This window comes from Camelus bactrianus, chromosome 3 (genome assembly GCF_048773025.1).
Source record: "Camelus bactrianus isolate YW-2024 breed Bactrian camel chromosome 3, ASM4877302v1, whole genome shotgun sequence".
NCBI lineage: Eukaryota > Metazoa > Chordata > Mammalia > Artiodactyla > Camelidae > Camelus > Camelus bactrianus.
Window position 1 is genome coordinate 37,753,049 of NC_133541.1, and position 22,876 is coordinate 37,775,924.

General features: G+C 33.6%; 1 protein-coding gene across 5 annotated transcripts in view; it reads right to left on the bottom strand.

The window, feature by feature from the left end:
• The window catches only part of SLC38A9 (solute carrier family 38 member 9), an 81,759-nt gene that overhangs the window by 40,006 nt on the left and 18,877 nt on the right, over window positions 1–22,876 (bottom strand). For 3 of the 5 annotated variants that reach the window (XR_012504287.1, XM_010966281.3, XM_074358462.1), the window contains exons 2-6: window positions 22,546–22,689; window positions 3,528–3,660; window positions 884–1,005; window positions 685–748; window positions 354–447 (exon numbers count right to left, since the gene is read on the bottom strand). Coding sequence is in view for 4 of the 5 variants with exons in the window: in XM_010966281.3 (XP_010964583.3) it covers window positions 354–447; window positions 685–748; window positions 884–1,005; window positions 3,528–3,660; window positions 22,546–22,658 (526 nt within the window). In the remaining variant the exon portion in view is untranslated. Of the gene's footprint in view, window positions 1–353; window positions 448–684; window positions 749–883; window positions 1,006–3,527; window positions 3,789–22,545; window positions 22,690–22,876 lie in introns of those variants that run through there. The other 2 variants (XM_074358454.1, XM_074358471.1) reach the window with 2 other exon arrangements.

The following is a 22,876-nucleotide window of genomic DNA, read 5'->3' on the forward strand; positions in this document are numbered from 1 at the left end:
CACTAACCGATAAGAATCATAGAATTATCAATTTAGTTCTGGCAAAGACCTTATTTTTAAAATATGAGTTTTAAAATTACTCTTAAGAGGAAATTAGCACTAAAATAAATGCATTCTGCAGAGAACTTCTAGCCTCTCAGAATATCAAAAGTAACCACTAACTAAATTTATTAACAGATCAGTTCAACCAAGTGCTATAAATTAGAGAAGTAAATCTTTAGGCACAAAATAGATAGTTAACACACTTGTGAAATGTACACATTAGTGATCTACTGCAACAGGAAATTCTACATAAACATATTATATATTAATATGAATATCACTAATGTATTTTTACTGTGGCAAATTCTTACATATCATAGCTCGTGATTTCACTACTCTGTAGCAGCAATAAAGTGTTAAAAGGCCCATCAGCATGATGACACATATTCCAGTAGTAAACCCAGCCTGTTTAAAAATAAAAATACAGAACAACATATATTGTCATGTTAGAATAAATTCATATGGTTCATAATACATTATCCTAAACAATTATGGCAAAACTCTGACAACTAATGTAAAATTAAATATAATCATATATTTTCTTTAATAAATTTTATATAGATTTATTAAAACCTCTACTGTAAAACTTATAATACAAAGAGAAAAAAATTCTGTCAAAAATTGTGCTGAAAATTATATTACCTGTTTTATGCCCCAAGGAATACTTAGTATAGATGTTCCCATCATGGTATTCCAAATCATAAAACTGAAAACACAGAGTAATAGGAGTAAAAATATGAAGTTTGACTTTTCAAACATTTTTTAAGGCAAAAATTTAAATAATTAATAATTTTCACTTACATAAAGTTTAAGTTATGCTCCAAAAAGTAGTTTTACTCACATGGTTACTAAACTGGTGTTTTTACCATATCCTTCAGTGTAACTTTGAAGTTTATAAGCAGAACCTAAAGGACTATATACATAACATTCTTCTGGAGCTGGAACTACATGATCTGGGGCAATCTGGTGAAAAAGAGAAAAAGTAGAGAAATGTTAGAACCAGTAAATGTTCAAAACAGGATATTTTCAATACATCAAAGTATCTGACTCTAAACGCATTTCCAAATATCATGAACAAATAAACTTTGTATTATACAACAAATAAACTTGTATTCCTGATTAATGAACATGAAAATTACTTTTCAAATATAGCAGATCTAAAATTAGAAGATCTAACGGAGAAAGAGTTTAAAGACTATCAATAAAAAATTGTTCATCTGAAATGAGAATGAATTCTCAGAATGTGCAAATGTCAAAATACTTTTATTTTCATTCATGAGCTAGAAGAAAGAAGAGCCAGAAAGACTGAGATTAAGTAATTCTAGATGAAGGAGAGTTGGGCCTTAAGTGAGGGGAAGAGTTGGGAAAAACTTCAAGGAAGTGATGGAACATTTGGCCTCAGTACATAGACTGGATATAAACTTGTGCAAAAAGAAAAAGTGTCAAATCCTTCTCTATTCATGTATATGACTGGTGCTGTCTTGTAGGCAAAGAATGTCTTGAATACTATGACTGGTGTGGCTTTGGAAACAACTATTTCCTAGGGATACAAAAGCATACATGGAAAGAGAACTGCTATCTTCTTTTTACCCCCAACCCTCATGGGTCTGAGTTCTGCTGTCTTCTACCATGGAGTAAAAAACTAAAAAGGGACCAGACCATATCTGCATCAGGCAGGAGATAAATCATGACATCTAACAAAGCAAGTTCAGGAAGAGTGAAAATTGAAAATTATAGGGAATAGGATTAGAGGCTGGAGGATAAATTCTTAGGAGATACAGAAAAATTGGAGGATTGGATCCTACAGTCTGTCAGTGGCCTGGGACAGTGCTTTTCAAACTTGAATGTTCTTGTGATTCATACAGAGAATGTGCCAAAATACAGATTTTGATTCAGTAGGTCTGGTATAAGGACTGAGTCTGCATTTCTAACATGCTCTCAGTGATGCTGATGCTGCTGGGCAGGCCACGCTTTTTACTGGTAAGAATCTAAGAGATGTTGACAGCCAAATAACATACTGTACTTCTTCAATTTAGAATTAAAAGATTAAGGTAAAAAGGGAAATTTTCAGAAATAAAAAGGTATAACTCTGCAAAGACCTGATACGTGGTTCATATTGTTCTTCCCTTAAAAATCTTTTAGGAAAAATAATTTTGAGATTCTCAGAAAATGAGTGTGGATATACACACACATTCATTAAAAATGGTCATATCACCTTGTTAATCATAGATCACTGTTTATATATTTTGATTAATTAGAGTCATCTCACTGGCAGTTAACAAAAGTGTAGAATGCTGACTCAATTTCCAGGCAAACAACGTACACTCAGGCCTAGACTGGCCCGCTGGGTATCTCCAAAGTTTGTTTCCACAAGTACAGCCTGTAGGATGTCTGAACTAGACCTGGAGATACTGGATTACTTCCACTCCCCAGGGGCTTAGGTAATTCTGTTATGGAACCAAGACTTTACCACAACTACTGATGTAAAGACATAGGAGAGGAAAAAGTGAAAAAATTCGGGAAAAACAATTATCCCACCCAGAATATTTTGGAAGTCCCTATTTTGACTACACAAAAGGAGATTTTAATCATTCACAGGGCATAAAATGACTCATCTGTGTTCAAGTAACTAATCCAGTCCTTGCCCCTCAGTAAATATCTAAAGGATATTGAATCCCTTCTCCCTTTTTACTGTTACCTATTAAAAAAATCATTATTTTTTTCTCCCAGAATGTTTCATTTTTCTTTAAACTTTCAAATTTCTGAATTTCTCATACATGGTAATTCTCATAAGTAACAAAATTACTTACATATTTTTGATCTTAAGATAATAATACAGATTTTGTAAGATCAAGAGTGAAAAAACTATGGCTGATAGGCCAAATCTGACCTTCAACCTGATTTTTCACAACTCTTTTGCTAAGGATGGTTTTTATATTTTTAATGATTATAAAACAAAAGTGGAAAAGAATATATGATAGTATGTGGCCCACAAAACCTAAAATGTTTACTATCTGCCCTTCGACTCTTGTTTTTGATCTATAAAATGTCACTGCTAAATAAGGAAATATTATATATGTATATATATATATATTTCAGTTTCCCACTCCTGTAGAAAATTTCTAAAAACATTTTTCCCTTGTAGCTTCAAAATTAAAAGTTGAATGGACTAAGTAGAATCTGTTATTAATCAACAACCTAAACTACTTCAATAATTCTTTAGGATTGTGGATTAGAAGAATTTAATCCAAGAAATCTCTAGGCTGTTTCAACATAGATTGTTTCAAATCTCTCTATGCCAGGCTAATAGGAATGAACTAGCCTAAGATGTAGAACATGTACTAATTAATGTCTTTGACCTTCCATGATGCTGTCCTTGGAATATGGCCAGCAAAGAGTTCAACCACTGGGAATTGCCCTGGCTTATGTTGTTCATTGTTAGTTTCAACTTAACCTTAGACAATTAGCAATGCTTTGCCCCTTACCAGTGCCTTGTCTGCAGGAGCAGTGAGCCGGCTGTAGTAATGAATCCTCTTGTTCAAGGCAGAGGCATGGTCGCTAACTCTCTGAATGACATCATTCACACTGACGATGTTTGTGGGCTCTATATGGAAAGGCCTAGAGAAGGGAATATACGCTTGACAAAGAACGTTCAGCCAGAAATTCTGGAAGTCAGCCATTGAAGAAAATAACTTCTTGTCCTTCATTAGAAATGGGATGTACCAAGGCAAGGCATTCACTTCTCACTTTTGGTGGGAAAAGAAAATGTCACAAAAGAAGTATTATCTAATCCACAGAATAAAGCTTTTGTTTCATGATGCTATTACTTTAAACACTGTTTTAAACTTAAGGAATTTGGCAATAGAGGAGACATAATAACAGAAAAAGCTTTAATCAGTTATTAAAAAGAAATATAGCAGCTGTCAGTTTTCAACAATGAAATTTAGACAGACACAGCTTTGAATATTCTCTCAAAAAGCATCTGGCACTAAATCAGAGAAATTAGACAAAAACGTTCCTCTACTAAAGAGGCTCTACTTCTTTATGGGCCAATTCCTATTTCTTGGTTCATGTACTAAGGGTTAGTGATCTCAACCATATCTTTTGTGAAACTTATCCAAAGAACTATCAAATGGAACTTCAAGACACTAAATATATTTTGCCTTATTTTACTTTTCTCAAATTTCAGAAACATACCCTAAAATGCTACTATTTATTTGTATGCTTCCTTCTCATAACTGTGTCTCAATCAACTGCAGATTCTGGTTTTCTACCACATTTGCAGTCATTTACCCCTTCAGTTCCTTATTGAAACTCCTTCCATTTGTTTCCTTTCCAGTAATAAACTACCTCAAATGGAAAGATGAGACAGAGGTGCATGAAATGACTGCATTCCTCTGCTATTTCTCGCATCCCTTGAAGTCACAAATGACACTGTGTCCCACACTGTATATAATTTGCTATTTCAGATTATACATAGATCCAAATAATAAATGGAAGAAAAACCAGGAGATTTATCATTGAGTCCATATAAATCCTCTACATTTATGTTTCTGAAAGAAGCTTAAAATTTAAGTATGGTAACCGTTTTTGGAGACAATTAATCTAATCTTGTGGGAAGCACTTGAAAAACCAAGTGACTGGAATTTTACTTTCTGCTGTTTCTCCAAGTAACTCTGTGACATTAGCGAAATGGTAGTATAGATGTTAAATTTAGTCTAGTCCTAGTTAGCATACAGAATCTATTAATCTTTCTTTCATTATTTACTCTTCACCACAACACCTAAATATGGTGGGTACTTTCTAGTTCAACACAAGTATCGAAGAGCACTTACTACAGCAAACACGTGGACATAGAGATCAATGTGACATACTATCTATATTAAGCATATAACTGCTAAATGAATTCAGTGGCGTCAATAAATCTCAAGGGAATACAATGAAAACAAAAGGGTCAGAGACTGAATAAACTAACCCTACTTACAAATTGGATGGTCTGAGATAACTAACACTTCTCCCAAAGCATTAAGGTAGTCTATGTAACTTACATCTCTACTGTGACACTCACTAGTACTAAAAAGTAATGTAAAAAATATTTACTTCTGGGAAACAGTTTGAGGTCATACTCTACAGGGCAATTCTCTTCTTGTTTTGCAAGAATGATACCCCATAAAATTAAAAAAAAAAAAACAAACCCACAGCTTTAATGCCAATATAAAGCAGAGATTTAAACTAATCAAGGATTACTAACAGAGACTAATAAGTACAATATTGATAGAAAGAGATATAGATGTTCTACTTGTAGCTTATTACTCTGAAAACTCAACGGTATTAATATCAACCACTAAGTTGGCTTGAAGGCCTGTTGAAAAGCAGTCCAGGAAGTGCTACATTTCTTGGCTCCTGGCCTCTTACAGAAGTGTTAACTGTACCAGTTTAGTTGGCTTGGGTACTCAAGAGAGCAGAATGACTCTGAAAATTTTTCTTTTCCAACAGTTTTCATCGAGATGCTGAGTGCCTGTTCAAACAAATATTTTGGAATCTTTTCAATACAGATTCTATTTAAAAATACACAACTCAGCATATTTTAACTGAATTATTAGAAACATATGCTTAAAGCTTCATCTGAGAAAGCAAAAAATATAAATTATATTTCTAAACTGAACTTTAGTTGGATCTTTTAAAATTAATACTATACAGAGAACAATATTCAGAATAAAAAAACTTTCTTTTGAACAGTTTCACATGACTGCTCCCTATCAATGTTACTTTCCATTTGAACTGTGCCACACTGAACTGTGCCACACTGAAAATAAATTATGGTATTTCATGTAGAAGTTATATTTGTCTTACCTTATGAATATTTATGGTCATGCTACAGAAAAAATGCTTTTAACATTCAGCAAAATTTTAAAAATATTCTAAAATGTGACTCAGAGCCCTATATTTTCATTTAATACTCTTATAAACAAAGAAACCTTATTTCTACCTAACACCTTTTCTAGGTTCCACTCCTTAAATTCCTTAAAAATTTTTGGCTTTTAAATCTGTCTCCACCCTTCAACTGACCAGTTATGCTTCTCTGAAATGTAATAACAATTTCAACTCTTAGGAAGGTTCATACTCAATGCAAAGACTCTTGATTTAAAACTATTCCTTTATTCACTTCTCTGTGAAAGGTGAAGCACTCAAACACCTGCCAGGTTTGGGTAGTTTGTTAGAAAACGAAAAGGGGATCAAGTATTCAAAAAATCTCATGCAAATAAACACTCGAAATAATGAACTCACTGTACTTGTTTCTACCTGCTTGGTAAAACACTATGTCTGCCAGGCAGTGTTTTAGTAAAGACAGAGAAGAAGTTAATCAAGTCATTGTACCTAGAAATTCCTTACTGCTACAAGAAAAATACTGGTAACTTCTGGCTTGCTGACATTTTTTTTTTTTTTTTTTTTTTTGCTTCCTCTGATGCCTAAACAACATCCTCTTTCACAGAAACCGTGCTCTATACTTCAACTTTACTCACTGTCTCCAAAGGCTGGGCCTATATAAGGCTCTTCTCTTTTTATTATGGCTAATTAATTAATTGGTTCTCAAATTTATTAAATATTATTTAAGTACCAACCAAGTATTAAGCATTGTGCTAAATATTAAATGATTAATAGGACACAGAGCCTCAAGGATCATAATCTACTGGAGGAGGTAGGAAGTAAACAATTCCAATCCAGAGAGATAAATTGAAAAAGAGAGAAAGTGCTTATGAGCAACAGTGGGAGCAAGAAGGCTGTGTGATGCTGGGTACGTGCAGGGAACACAGAAAGGGAAGCTACATCATGTCTGGCAGACCACTGAGGAAACTGTAATAGAGGTGAAGCCTAAAATATACAAAGGAGTTAATCGGGGAAGGGGAAAAGGAGGAAAGAAGGAGTGCTTCAAAAGTTGGAAAAGCATGTAGAAAGAACCCAGAAAGAGAGCATGATATATTTTTTAAAACTATAAGAAGAGCAGTAGTAACAGACGAGGTAAATCTGGGCTAGGACCTGGAGAACCTCACGTGCCAACAAAGGACATAATCCTAAAGGGAAGAACTCTCAGTCTCAGTCTCCTTTGCTGTTTCCTCTCAAACCTCAAACCCTTAAATGTCAGAATAACCCAGAGTTTAATCCAGACATTTTCTCTTTTCTGTCTATACTCAATCTCTCGGTGGATACATCTAATCACATAACTTTAAATATAATGTATATGCTAATGGCACTCAAACTAGCATCTCCAGCCTGAATTCCTGATTCATATACCAAACTGCTCTCTGCCACCCCATCCCTACCCCCTCTCTAGAACTTTATTGTCTACCACACTCACCACACTGGCCTTTCTCACCAGTCCTGAACACTGCAAGCATGTACCTACTTCAGGACCTTTGTTATCAACTTCAGGTAGCAACAAAGGCTCTGAAGGCCTTTCCCCTAAATATTTGCATGGCTTACTTCTTTAATTCTTTCAAGTCCTTCCTCAAGGTCTCCTTTCTCAATGAGGCATTTAGCTATCTTTGTCACCACTTAAAAAATTTTAACCCCTCTTCTCCATCGTTGTCATTTTCTGTCTACCATCTCTGCTTTTCTGCCTTACATTTTCTCTTTAGCATTTATACTATGTAACTTAATACATACTTTTAATTTATTTATTATTGATCACCTCCAATAAATAGAAGCTTTGTGAGGGCAGGGATTTTCGTCAATTTGATCACTACTACATTCCCAGGGCCTAGAATAGTACCTGGCATATCATAAAGGCTGAATAAATATGGTGAATAAATGTATTCTGAAATAATTTTAGACTCACACAGAAATTGGAAAAAATAGTACAAAGAGTTCCCCATATACACTTCACGCAGGTTCCCCCAATGGTGGTATCTTATATAATCATAGTATGATCATTAAAACTTATATTACTTTTATAATTAGAAAAAAAAGTAAGGGAAAATTATGAGGATAATGCTTTCAACTTTTCTGTAGGTTTAAAATTTTTTAAATAAATACTTGGGGGAGAAATGATGGAGGGAATAATCAAAGTATCAAATTCTCTATGAAATGAGAAGCAGTAACCCATAAGACAATCAATTTAGTGTGGTATCCTCAAGCCAGTTAAAGACTTCTCAGGGTTAGAGAATGACTGTCTCAAGTGCTTCTGCTAAGTCAAGTAAGCTGAAGACTGATCAATGAAATGACCACTGGTGACCTGCATGTGGGCAGTTTCGGTGGAGTGGTTAGAGCAAAAGCCTTTCTGAACTGGGTTCAAGAGAATTGGATATGGTGAGTACAAATAATCCTTGCAAGTTTTCTACAAAAAGGAATGAGAGCAATGAAGTGGTAGCTAAAGGAGTTAAGTGTAAATACTATTGGAAATACTTAAAAAGCATAAAAAATAGAAAAATCACCGATAATCCTACAACCAGCAACCAGTAATCATTAATAACATTCTATAAACCTCAATCTCTTGGAAAAAACATAATTCCACTATATGTTCATCAGAAGGCAAAAATTTAAAAACCTGACATATCAAGCACCAGTAGGAGGTAGAACAATACACACTCTTACACATTACAGTGGCAATGTAAGATGGTATAACCCCTGTGCAAAATAGCTGGGCATTACCCAGTCAAGTTGAATATATGCATACACTACCACCAAGCAAGTCCATGTGCAAGTATATATCCAGAAAAATTCTTGCATATGAATGGCAGGAGACACATATAATAATGCTTATGGAAGCATTCTTTTTAAGAGTCCCACACTGGAAACATCCCAAATGTTCAAAAGTAGAATGGATAAATAAACTGCAGATACTTATAGAATAAAATACTAGAAACCACTGTCAATGAAAGAGTTATATACATGTGGATGAAAATTACAGTGCTAAATAAAAGTCACAAAAGAATGCATACAGATTTCATTTACATGAGATGCAAAAACAGGTAAAAGTGAATTCAGTATTTAGGGATATGCAGACAATAAATTATAAAGAAAAGTAGGAAAATGATCGTATAAATGTCATGAGAATGGTTACCTATAGGGAGAAAGAGGGATGTGTTTGGTGAAGGACACATGGGGAATTTCTCAAATGTGGCTAATTTCTAGACTTTGCTGTTGGTTGGATGGGTGCTGCCTTTATAATTATATTTTAAACTATATAGATGTATTACGCACTCTTCTCTACATGATACAGCATGTGATAAAAGAACTTTAAAAACAGGTCTTTTGTTTTTGGTATTCTTGTTTGTTTAGGTTTGTGTGTTTGTTTGTTTGTTTTATTTTAATAGATGTACTGGGGATTGAACCCAGGACCTCTTGCATGCTAAGCATGTACTCTACCACTAAGCTATACCCTCCCCCAACTAAAAACAGATTTTAAAGTAACATATTCATTCAAAATTTAGTAATGATATCAAGAGGGACTGAAAAAAAATCTTTTGTACCACACAGAAATTTGCTGGTTATCTTGTGGCAAATATCTTAAAGATTCATCAAACGTAAAAATGGATTACCTACTTTTCTTCCATAAAAAGACAATTGTTCCAAATTTATTGACCTCTTCAATGATGGCATGTGGCTGTCAACAGTATACTACATAGGTACACAGCAGGTATCAAAAACCAAAAGCCCCCACATACCTAATCTGTCTCCCTTCAAAGTAAAGATATTTTAACAATGACTGAGAAAGAAGCTGCTATTAAAGACATACAGAGAATATTCTGATAATGGATGTTTAGAAATGTTTCCATTGTTGTATGATTTTATCGCTGAGAATAATGTCTGTTACCAATAAAAACTCACAACTGCAATCTTATAGACATGGATTAAAATTTTTCTAACATTTAAGAACTTTCAAATAAAGAGTGTAAATGGTCTTTGAACCTGTTATTAAACATAAAAACATAAAAGTAATAATTGTAATAATGAAGCAAATGATAATACTAGTATCTTGGTATTTATCCCATGTAAATACAAGTATTAGTACCAATATTTTCACTAAAAAGTCTTCAGAGTATAAAATGTTTCAAAATTAGCGAAATTAAACATTCAACTTATTTCAAAATATGGAAATTTATAAAGTATCAAAACATAAACATTAAAAAGTTATAACTCTAATGTAAATTATTAGATTTGACTGTATCTAATGATTCTTTCCCCTTTTATTCTGACCAGGGTACTTTCCAAATGGACACCCCTGAAATAATTGGTTGAGAAAAACAAGGACTTTCCTGAAGTGTTTAGCTCCCTTCCAATGGAGTTTTCAGACCAGCCAGGCAACTCCTCCAATTCTGGTCAGAAGCTACCAGGTTGTAGCAGTTTTAATTTTACTCCCAGTTAACCTGGAAAGGATAGTTCTGTCTATTAACTCCGCTTCTTCCTCCAGGGATTAGTCGCTTTCTGAAGGCTTTCTCGAAATCAGTGCTTTTTCTCTCCATTATCCTGGATGTGTGTGTGTAACTGCTAGAACTGAGTGGTGAAGGTACGAGGATGACAAGGTCGAAGGAGAGGAGAGATCAGAGGATAGACTGGAGAGACAGCCAAGAAAGGTGAACAAAGCTACTGGTTGTTTCCAAATTAACAGTATTTAAACCAACAAAAACAGGAGTATGTTAGACTTTAAAACAGCATGGGATACCAGAATATACAAAGTAGTGCAGCAATCACTAAATGCAAGAATTGGGTCATATCAGGGAGGATGAAAATTTACCAGGCAAATTTCAACGAAATTTTTTACATAATTATTAGATGAGACTGAAATGAATTTCAAATCAGTTTGAGTTACTATGTGCCAAGGTGTTGAAAGATTTTCAAAAATAATAAAGCATGTTCTCTTGTTATTGCTAACATTATAAAGTAAAAACAAAAATTTTAATGTACTGTTAATAAACTTTAAAGTTAATTTTATCAAGATGATTACATCTTATAATCTAAAAATTTATATTTTTATGTTTTATAATGTACATAATACATAAGTACAGAAGTATATGTATATAATTTGCAACTGAATGTACACATATAAATATATACAGTCCCAATTTTTTAGATTACTATTTTTTTTTTAACTGATAGGGGTGATATGATGAAAAAAGTAAATATTAACAAACGCCTGGCTGAAGGTTACAGATTATTTATTTTAGAATTCTAAGCTGTTATTTAGCCACAAGTAGACATCTTCATCAACAACATATGGACCAAAAACTTGACCTGAAAATTAATTCTCAGGCCTACATATAACTTAATTAAATATAGATTCTGCTAAGAATGAATTTATAAATTATTTCAATGTAATTCATGCTTTCAAAATTTGGTTTTTAAAAAATCCATAAATTGTTTTAATTCTACTAACCTGAAAACAAATAATCTCTTCTTTTTTGGTTACAAAATGATCATTAACAGAAACGCAAGAGTTTTTTTGTTTGTTTGTTTCACTTTTAGTATCAGCACTGGTATGAGGCTAAAAGAATTATATAAACACCAGGAACATTTCAACCAAGTCAAGATGCTAGAAGCACCTACAAGTAAACACAAATATAATAGTTCTTCAGTTTTTCTTTAGGTTGATATAAATCACCACCATCATCACCCCTATCTTCCACCTAGAAAAAGCAGTTCCAATGGAACACAGTGTGTGAAATTTCATAAAGAAAGAGTAGGAATGTGGGAAAAAAATCCCAAGAGGGTAGTTCTTCAAGAAGCTCCTTCTTTTATCTACTTTATGAGAATGCCAAAATAAATCACAAATTGTCTGAATTTATTTAAGCGCAATAAAGTAAGAGTATTATTACCTTACTATTTTGAAGTAAACAGCTTGTCTTAATTATAAAATATAATTAAGATAAGCTTAATTACATACTTGGTTATAAATAATATAATTATTTATGTTAATTATAAATAAATACTAATATATTTATATATAAAGACATTGTAGGCTTCAACCTGCAATGTTATGCTAATTATTACTCTCCTTCTTACACAAAACTACCAAAAGAATTTCTGGAAAAGAAATGAAATTTCCAGCTTCAAAACCTAATTATTCCCCATTTTTAAAGGTGAGGGGCAGGGAAGAAGAAATTCCCAGGTCAGCATTTTAATTAAAATTTATTTTTCTCAAAAATGAGAAAGGTAATGAAAGAAAGTAAAGATTTCATTAAGTATATATATTGAGGTAAGTCTGATTTTTTAATATATAAATGTGATTCTTTAGCTGAATACTAAAATTGCTCTCTTCATTATCTTAGTTCTGTTACGTAGAAATTGAAAACACAAAAACCAAAACTCAACTACTCTTTAAACAGATCGCCAAAAATAAAAAAAAAGCCTCTTTCTTATTCCTCTCCCATAACTTAAAGGGATATTACTTATCAAGCCTTAGAAATCTTTATCATGTCTCTCAAGAAAGGCAGATGGGCTAAGAAAACTGCTTTGCCACTGGAAAGACACTAGCAACAAATGGTCTACACAAATTGATCTCTAAGGTGACGACGGCTGTATTTTCAACCCAGATGGCAAATACTGCAGTAGCCTGACTAGAATCCATTGCTGGTTGAATGGCATGTTACTCAGCAGACAAATCCCAGAATAACAGAATAGACTGTAAAGGCAAGGGTCCGACATGAAACCTGCTGCCAACTGACTCTTACCAACTAACTTTTACATATAGGAAAGTTTTATAAACAAAATATAAGAGATACTTTAGTGAAAAAGAAAAACGGCGAGAGAAAAGGGATTTTGAAACAGAAACTTCCACACATTGCTGGTAGAAGTATAAAGTGGCACAATCTTTCCAGAAAATAATTTGGCTGTAGGTATCAAGAGCCTTAACTGTGCTTACATCCTTCATTTTAATGATTGTATTTTTGAGACTCTATTAGAAGAAATAAAAATATGGTATAAATACAGTATGTAGAAAGCTGCTAATCAAAACATCATTTAGAATAATAAAAACGGTAAATAGCTTAATAATTAAACATTGTTAAATTACTATACATTTAAATAATACATATTTATATCAAATGATATTTAGAAAGAATTCTTAAGATGGAAAAATTCTTATAATGTAGCTTTTTGGCACATTTCAGTGATTCTTAAGGATAATTTTTACTGTAAAACTTTTTACTATTCCTTGAAACCCGGTACTTTCCCCTTATTTACCATTCTTAGACTCAGTCACTATCCCTAGCATTTACAGCAGTTAAAATCCTTGGATGACCTTGCCAAAGAACTCTAGGTATGCTGCAGGGGCATGAGGTTCAGGGAAAGACAAGATTGTTTTGTTAGCCAAAAGGCCATTTTGATTAGAACAATATTAGAAGCAACTCCGAGGTAGAATGAAATTAAGGTCAGTGGGCCTTATTTTTTTAACTTTTCCAGAAGCAAGACAAGAGGTATCTCTAGGGGCCACAGCAGCAGGATTTACCAGTTCCTGTGGTTGCTGACACCTGAATCACCAGTCCCTGCAGACCAGAAGCTGGTTACAGCCAGATGGGACAAATCTAATCCATGGTCTGTTTTGACAAATAAAATTTCATTGGAACACAGCCAGGCTCATGCAATTATGTATTGTCTATGGCTGCTTTCATGTCACAATGGCAAAACAGAGTCTATATGCCCACAAAGCCTAAAATACTTACTATCTGGCCCTTCACAGAAAAAAGTTTGCTAATTCCTGCCCTAGACCACTGAATGTTCTTACACAGAGCAATGCCTGAACAGAAACCTCCAAAGCACCTAGCCATCAGTACCACAAATGACCTCATTCTACTCCTGGCTGGGTTTAGCCAGACCTTACAGCATAATTACTCATAGGGATATGATCCCCTGGGTTCTTGGTAATGCTGGATCAGGATGGGATAAATCAGTAATTTCTTTCCTAATGAAAAATGAGTACTGAGTTAAAAAGAAAAAAATATGTATATATAAATCAAATATTTATAACCCCTCATCATAGTGCTTTTTTCTTTTTAACCTGAGTATCTATCTCCCTCCCCAAAGTGTCTGGCACCAACAGGAGCTTAGTGAATGTTTACTGACAAAAGGAAGAAACAGAAGAAGGAAAGAAAGGGAGGGAGGGAGTAGAGAGGAAGGGACAGAAGCAGAGAAGAGAAACGGGCAGGGAGATAACTAGGGAATAACTTGGATAAGTAACAACAGCATGTAACAGAAATTTAAATTGAAAAAGCAGCACATTAAATCGTATATAGCATGTAATCTCACATTAAAAAATCATAGAAAAGGATAGGAGAAAATATACCAAAATGTTTTAACAACACTTGCCTTTATGTGATAGGATTATATTTCTTTATGCTTCTTTTTTTTCCAGAACCTTCTTTATACATCAAAAACAAAACAAAATAAAACCTTCCTTAAGTAGAGAAAAAAGATAATTTGTGTCTTTAATTTGTATTTCTAGAAGCACAGGTGATTTAAACAATGTTTGTAAGAAAATGGGTTTTTCATATACTATTTTTATCCTAAATTGCAGGAATGCTATATTTTCTGAATAGCTTTTTTCTTTTTATAAAAGTAGTACATCATTTATATTGAGGATAATATAGAAGTTATAGAAGAAAGTAAAAAATCACCCATTAGAACCAATCAGTTGACATTTTAATACATTTCCAAATGAGTGCAGACCCACATACATGCACGTAGGTACAGACGAAACTAGTTTTACTGAATTTTGAACTTTATGTAAAGTGGAATCACACAATATGTATTTTTCCATCCAGCTTCTTTTGTCAACATTATCTTTCTGAGATTCATCCATATTTTTGGTTGCAGCTGTAGACTGTTCACTTTCATAGCTGTATAATATTCCATTACATGAAAACACAATTTATTTAAACATTCCTATTGGTGGGTATCTGGGTTGTTTCCAGTCTGGCACTGTTATGAGTAAGTTGTAATCTATAGTTTTGTATATATCTCTTGTTGAAATGCACACACGCTCTATTGATTACAAACAGTGTATACTCAACGTTAGTAGACAATTACAAACTCTTTTCCAAAGCAGTTGTGCTAATTTACACCTACTCTAGTACTGCATGATCATTCCCATTGTCCTACATCCTTGCCAACATTTGTTTTCCTCATTGGCTGATTTTTTACCTTAGCTTACTGGGTTTTTTGTTTGTTTTTCAGTTTTAGTTCTTAGTTCCAGAATTTCCATCTGGGTCTTTCTTTATTCAACAAACATTTTTCATAAATCTGGTTCTTTTTTATATTTCTAGCCAGTGCCAAAATTCTCAGCCTTATTTCAAGTTCCTTGAACATATTAAACATAGTCTTTAAATCTGTTTCTGATAACTCCATTATCTGGATCACCTGTCAGTCTCTATTGTGTATCAGGTCTCAATTTCCAGTCATGGTGTCTTGTCTTCTCTTATGCCTAGCTATTTTTGATTAAGAACTTGGCATTGTACTTACTGGAATTCTAGTATATGGAAAACAGTACAAATAAGTTCAAGCCTAAAGTAACATTATTTTCTTTAGAAAGGGTTTACATTTGCTTTTGAGAGCCAATCTGAGACACTTAGCAATCCTAGATCACCTTAATCCAGTTTTAGGAATTGGATGAGTTAAAGTTGAGCTACAGTCTCTGCAAGAAGGCCATTCTATTTCCAGTTCACTCATATTTCTAGGCTTATAGGTCTCAGGGAGATCACCTTAATCCAGTTTTAGGAATTGGATGAGTTAAAGTTGAGCTACAGTCTCTGCAAGAAGGCCATTCTATTTCCAGTTCACTCATATTTCTAGGCTTATAGGTCTCAGGGCTTCCAACAGAAAGTTACCATGGGGCCTACCTACTCTCAGTGAACGCTGGATTTCAATGTTTCTCCCTCTAGCTGTCAAAAGCTCTATCAATTTATTGGCCTCTCAGCTAGTAAAATGGAACTGGCAGATATTCTTGAGGAAATGCTGGACTCCCCTTTCTTGGTTTCCTCCTTCTCCTTGATCCAGATCTCATTATTCTTCATTATCTTATTAGTGCTCCAAGGTCTTTACATAGATTAAAAAAATTTTTTTGTCAGCTTTTCTAGTTATTCTCAGCAAGTTGGTTGATCCAAATTCTTCAATCTGCCCTTGTCATAAGCAGAAATCCCCATGGCCTCTTTTCTTTTTTTTAAATAATAGTTATTAAGATATTAATTCACATACCATAAAATTTACTCTTTGAAGTGTAACATTCAATAGTTTTTAATTAATAGTTTGGAATTGTGCCTCCATCATCATAATCAATTAGAACATTTTCATCACTCCTCAGAGCAATCCCAGATTCTACTCTTCCCTCTCGTCAGCTCTTGGCAACTGTTAATCTGCTTTCTCTCTATGACTTTACCTAATTTAGACAGTTCATATAAACTGAATCATACAATATGTGTCCTTTTTCCTGTGGCTTTTTACACAGCATGTTTCACGGTTCATACACATTGTAGCATATATTGATACTTTAACCCTTTTTTATGGTCAAATAATATTCAATTGTATGAATATATCACATTTGGTTTATCCGTACATCAACTGATGGAAATTTGGATTGTTTCCACTTTTGGCTATTACTAATGTTATGACCATTTGTTTATAAGTATTTGTGTAGACATGTTTTCAATTCTCTTGGGTATATATGTAGGAGTGGAACTGTTAGGTCATGATGGTAACTCTATATTTAACAATTCTAGTTGTCAAACTGGTTTTTAAAAGTGGTTATACCAGTTGCAAAAGGAGCCATGGGTTAAGAAATGAATAGTATGGGAAATACAGTCAATAACATAGTATCTTTGCATGGTGACAGACCATAACCAAACTTATCATGATGATCATTTTCAAATGCATAGAAATATTAAATTACTATGTTGTGTAACAGGAACTAACACAGGGCTATAGGTAAGTTATACTTCAAAAACAAACAAATTCACAGAAAGACAGATTGGATTTGCAGTTACAAGAGGCTGGCAGGACAGTGGCAGGGGAATGGATGAAGGCAGTCAAAAGATACAAACTTCCAGTTGTAAGATAAATAAGTTCTTGGGATGTAATGTACAACATGATAATACAATTAACACTGCTGTATATTATATCTGAAAGTTGTTAAGAGAGTAAATCCTAGGAGTTCTCATCACAAGAAAATTTTTTTTTCTATTTTAAAAATTTTTATCTATAAGAGATAATGGATGTTCAATAAACTTATTGTGATAAACATTTCATGATTTATTAAGTCAAATCATTATGGTGTACACCTTAAACTTACACAATGCTGGATGTCAATTATTCTCAGTAAGACTGGAAGGAAAAAGAAGTGGCCATACCATGCTTCAATCTCACTAGCAATGTTTAAAGACCATGCCCTCTTTTTAAGGAATTAACATCCAAATTTAGTAAATTAAAATAGATCAATTTTACCTCAATAAAGTTGAAATAAATAAAGTAGAAAATATGTATCTATATAAAAATAAAAATAATTCTCTAACTATAATGAAGGAGAAACAAAATAAAATAACAAAATAAATTAATGTAAATTTTAATATGCAAGTGCTTGGGCACAACTACACTTAAAGATATGAAGACCAGTGCCTGTATCAATTTATAATAAACAAGCCAGAATTTAAGAGAAGATTAGAAACTCTTCTACAGATGAAATATAAGAAAATAAAAAATCAGAGGTATTGGAAGACATAAAAACTAGTGTTGGAATAAATAATAACAAATCAGATATAAATTTGATGAAAGAGAGAAATAATCCTAACTGAAGTAGTGATAACATGCCAAGACAAAGTTCAATTACAAACTAATTGAAATAGAAAAAATGAGGAAGTATGATGCTGCAAACAAGTCGGGCCTTTTTTTTTTTTTTAATAAATATAGCACCAAAGTAATTTCCTATGTTACTTTACAAGAAAGCATATTTCCTAACTTGAAATGTTGAGGCATTCATTTTTCTAATATTTAAAAGATCTTGGAAACCGTATCTTGTGAGAAAGGAATAGAGAATAGATTGCAAGAATAAATCTTAAAACAAGAAGCCATAGAAAAATTATGTAGTAGACTTTTGGAGTCAATTTCAGACTAAGACTAAAAAATAACAGGCAAGCCAAAGACACATAATTTCAATATATCAATATGTTATTGTTACAACATCAATTCCTTATTTTCAGGCTACAGTCATCCACTGGGCTTTTAACAAGATCCCTGAATTTCATGTGCCTTCATAATTTAAAAATATTTGGGTTTAAGTCTGTTTTTCAAAAGGAGTTTCAATTCCCTTGTTGTACACTTGCAATTAGTTTCATTGTTTTTGCAGTAATTATACTATTGCATCTGTGAAAAGAAAATCAAAATGGAGTTGGTATTACTAAGAGAACTCTCCAAAGTGGTGCTGGGAAGCCATTAAAGAAATATGGCCTATGCATGTCTCAGCCTGGATGGAGTCTGACCTTTGACATGGTAGGCAAGTCATCCAGAACATCTGCCAGAAACTCAAGATCCTTACTGGACCCTTACTCTAAAATAACTAGTGACAGTCTATCTACTTATAGGACTCCTATCCTAAATCAACTTGTGATTCCTTAAGGACAAATCACAATTCTTTCCAGGCAACTTTTAACAACAATGGCTTTCTGTCTTTATAAGCCCCTGATTCTTTCTCTTCCTCAGAACACTCTTTCGGGGTTATCTGAACTTGTGTCTCCCGAATTGCAATTTTTAAGACCCCCAAATAAACTCTTTTCTTATTTGCATCCTTCTGCATTATTTTTTTGGTTGACACACTAAAACTTTTTTTGACTATATACTTAGAGACATTAAAATACTAAGTAGAACTGAGTAGACAGAAAAAGATGTTAGCCCAATTCTTTACAGCCTTTCCTCCCAACAAAATACACCTGATTGGCCCTAATGAGCACCAGTCAAACCCCATTAGGCTCCTTCCTTATTTAGGCTTCTACAAATAATCTTAATGAGGGAGAAAGAAAGGGAAGAAAACAAAGCACAGCTAGTTTATAGGCAATGAAAGAAACAGCAAAACCAAATAGAACAGACAGATCTAAGGAAAGAAAATGGAAACAACTTAGGCAAGCAGATATTGGTACAAGAGGATAGTTAAGCAAAGAAAGATATTTGGAAAGGGAGGTAGAAGTAAAAGAACCTATGAATTTGAGAGAATAAAAAGATTCTGATGAGATTAGAAATAAGATCTCATTCTAACAAAGTCCATATTTAGATTTAAAGCATCTCTAACTCTATGGCCAGGATTGTCCTCTTTAAGCACTTAGCAAAAAGAGTCCCCCTGGGGAAAAATAATGGTGGGGAGATGAGAAGTGAATGAAGTGGACTAAAAAGGGAGAGAAAAATGGTGAGAGAAGAGAGTAGGAAGAAAAGGAAGGAAGAGAGGGAAGGGTACAGAAGTAGTCATACTATCAGCAGCTTGCCCATCAGCTCCAGGGCACTGATAAATGGTCAAGGCCCTGGTCCCATCTATTTAACATGGATGGCGAGCTCCTCAAAATGTAATTTATGCAGCTCTGGAAACCAACACTCCTGGGAAAACTACTTTTCTATCTTTTGTTGTCTATCTGTATATGAAACTATGAAACTACCAAGCCTCAATAAACTTCCAATCACTGTTACTGGTCCAGGACACATTAATAAATAAATTCTTCACTTTGTTAGCCCTCTCTCTCCTAGGACTACAAGTACCAAAAAGAGTCACTTTGGGCTGCTGTTCAGTGATAATATTATTGACAGATGGAAGTGAGAGAGGTCAGTTACAGATGTGCAGACAAGTAGACATTCTAAAAAGCCAGGGTCCATAAGCATGCTTAGTACATTTGAAGGGCACCAGGAAAGCTGCCTGTTTTAAATGTGTTTACCTCTACCCCACTGGCTAACCAGAGCTCTTGAAATGTTATCAATTAGAAAAATCTAACCTTTAGGTTAGGCTTTTATATTTCTAGAATTCTCCATATTAAAATGCAAATAGCCAAGGAAAAGTAATAGACTAGGTCTTTGATACCTCAGATTGTTTGCCATTATAACACTAAACAGACAACAGAGCCCTACAAGAATAGGAGAGATAAGCACTGGTGAATAAGGGGAAGAAGAGAAAGTATGGTTTACAAAGCACTATCTACAGGGAACTTTTGAGTGAATTCCCTTAGGAAGAGCACAGAGAGAGGGGCATAAAAGACGTAGGTCCTGGGAAAATGGAAGAGGAAACAGAGTTTGAGAAAACTGAAAATGGGAATTTCAAAACCAAATAAACCACTTCATAATTTGGTTTCAGGCTGGCTGGAATGGTCAACTCCCAAAGGGCATAATCCCAGAGCAGCAGCAGAGCATGATGCAATCATGAATACCAGGTCTAATCTTTGGTTACCAGAAAGTCTGGAAACAGCAGAAAAACAATCTCTAAGACCAGTAATTGCCAGTGGAATATATCAAATACAGTACAGCAGATTTTTAAACCTTTCTGTCCCTCCACCCACATTCTTCACTCCACCCCAAACCAGGTGGAAAACAAATGTGGGAGGGGAGGGGAGGTACGCAGAGAGAAAAGTAGATTTGTGTAGTCTGCAAAAGTTCCCCAAATGATCCAAATGATTATGACATGCATCCTTACTCTACAGTGACAAGTTCCTTCCTTTGCCTAAGTCTAATTAGACTCCAGTCCCATGAAAATGATAAGCAGATCCAACACACTATCTTTTCAGTCCAGAGTAGTTCTTAAAATTCTTGTATCTGAACTGATACATGATTTTGATTGCCACCTAGTGGAAGAGACAGAATTAACCACAAGCTAAACAGGATAAGCAATCTAAAAGTATTAAATATTGTTTTCTATACTCTGACAGCTGAAGATAGTTTCTGAAAGTGTGGTTATTTGTAAGAAGATTTTAGGTAGCAAAAGGATGAACGCTATTTTCACTACTTAGTATTTATTGCAATATATATGAGAAAAAAGTGTAAATAATACTTCAAATCCATTATTTCACAAAAATGTGAAGTAAAGGTTAAACTAACCCTAATTTTTAAAAGTTAATAAATTTTAAAAACATATATTAAATTACAATAATATACAGGTGGTAATGGGATATTACCAAAGTTACAGGGTGACTCTAAAATGGCTGAGGTTTGGGAAATAGTTGTCTAAGCTGGCTCTTCTAATCAAAGACACCTTTCCCTCAATGTGTCTGAGTTTTATTTGTGTATATAAAGTGAAATAACCCACATTTTAGTAGAAATAACAATGTTTTAAGGTAATCCTATTGTTTTCTCATCAAATACTTGCTAAAATTTATTTCGCAAACAAATTAGCATTCAATACTGCTAAATCCCTGTAAATATTTGCCTTGCTTAAACATACTTACCTAGATAGTAATCCCATGATTGTAAATAGTTGATTCCCTCTTATTTTGACAAGTTTCATTACAGAAAATACATTTCCATTTAATCTACACAGTTAAACAAATTTTCAGAGAACTGTTTGAGCTCCTGCCAATTGATTGCAATGGAATGCACTTTACTGACCTATGTTCTATTGTCACAGTGGTCAATTATTTATCATAGAATTTAGAGGGTTCAGGAAAACCCTGAGCATTTAATCAGCATTCATTAGTTCTTGTATTCACTGATGTTGGAATAAACAAGTGAAAATTACAAGATTCATTTCATTATCTTCTCTGATGCCCACTTTAAATGACAGTGATAAATTTCTCATGTGATAAATTTCACATCGCCACCTCTAGCTGAAAAATAGACTAAAAAATTAAGTATCTGGAAAATGGAAACAGGATTATCAAGACTAGCTTAAAGCAACACTCCTTTATCTCCTGAACCAGAAACTACTTCGAACTCTTAACAAAATTAGGATGTTGCTGGCAACAAATAGGTGGGGTTGTTGACTATATGGTTATTTACTTAACAGTATCTGCCACACCTCTCAATTCAAGCACTCAGTTTCCTTCTGAGGAGGCAATCACTCTTACAGTTTATTTATTCCCTCAGAGTCATTTATACATATTTATATTTTATATATAACTTGTTGATTTTTTTTAATCAAAATGGTGGTACACTATACACACTGCTCTGCACTTCAGTTTTTTCAGTTAACAAAATTAGCTGAGACTTGCTCCATTTTGATTAAGCATTGTATATTATTTTTTACCGTGTTACTTTTACTGTTCTATCCCCAGCACTTTCCATATTACCTTGCACAAAGCAGATGATCAATATATATTTGTTAAATGGATTATATGAATGCATCTTACTTCACAAAACTTGCCCCAACCACCCGTGACAGAGATGTTTAGTCAAAGAAGTCAACAATAAACGAAGAAATATTCATATTTATTCCCTCCCACATACAAATATACAGATCCCATAAGAAACTGGATATTTTATAATCAAATCTATGTATGTTTAGTTATAATTAGTTCTATCTTAAAAACCTTAATTATGAAGTATTTTATTTTAAACACTTACCTTTTGGATCTTAGATCTGATGAATCAAACTGGATATTCATAGGTCCAGGGTTTATTTCATGATTTACCTCAGGGATGAGAAGATGCCTAGAATCACCATCCATATTTGCCATTTTTCTCAGACTCTAAGCACTGAAGTCAGTCCTATAATAAATCAGAAAAGAGAAATAATTTAAAGATTACTTTAAAAATTATTTTTCTATTAATAGGTAATACATTTGCATGCATAAGAAATTGAAAAAATATAAGAATTTGCTGAAGATATCTTAATGAGATATATGCCTAAAATATCTTTTTCCCATTTTTTAAACTTGAAGTACATAGTTGATTT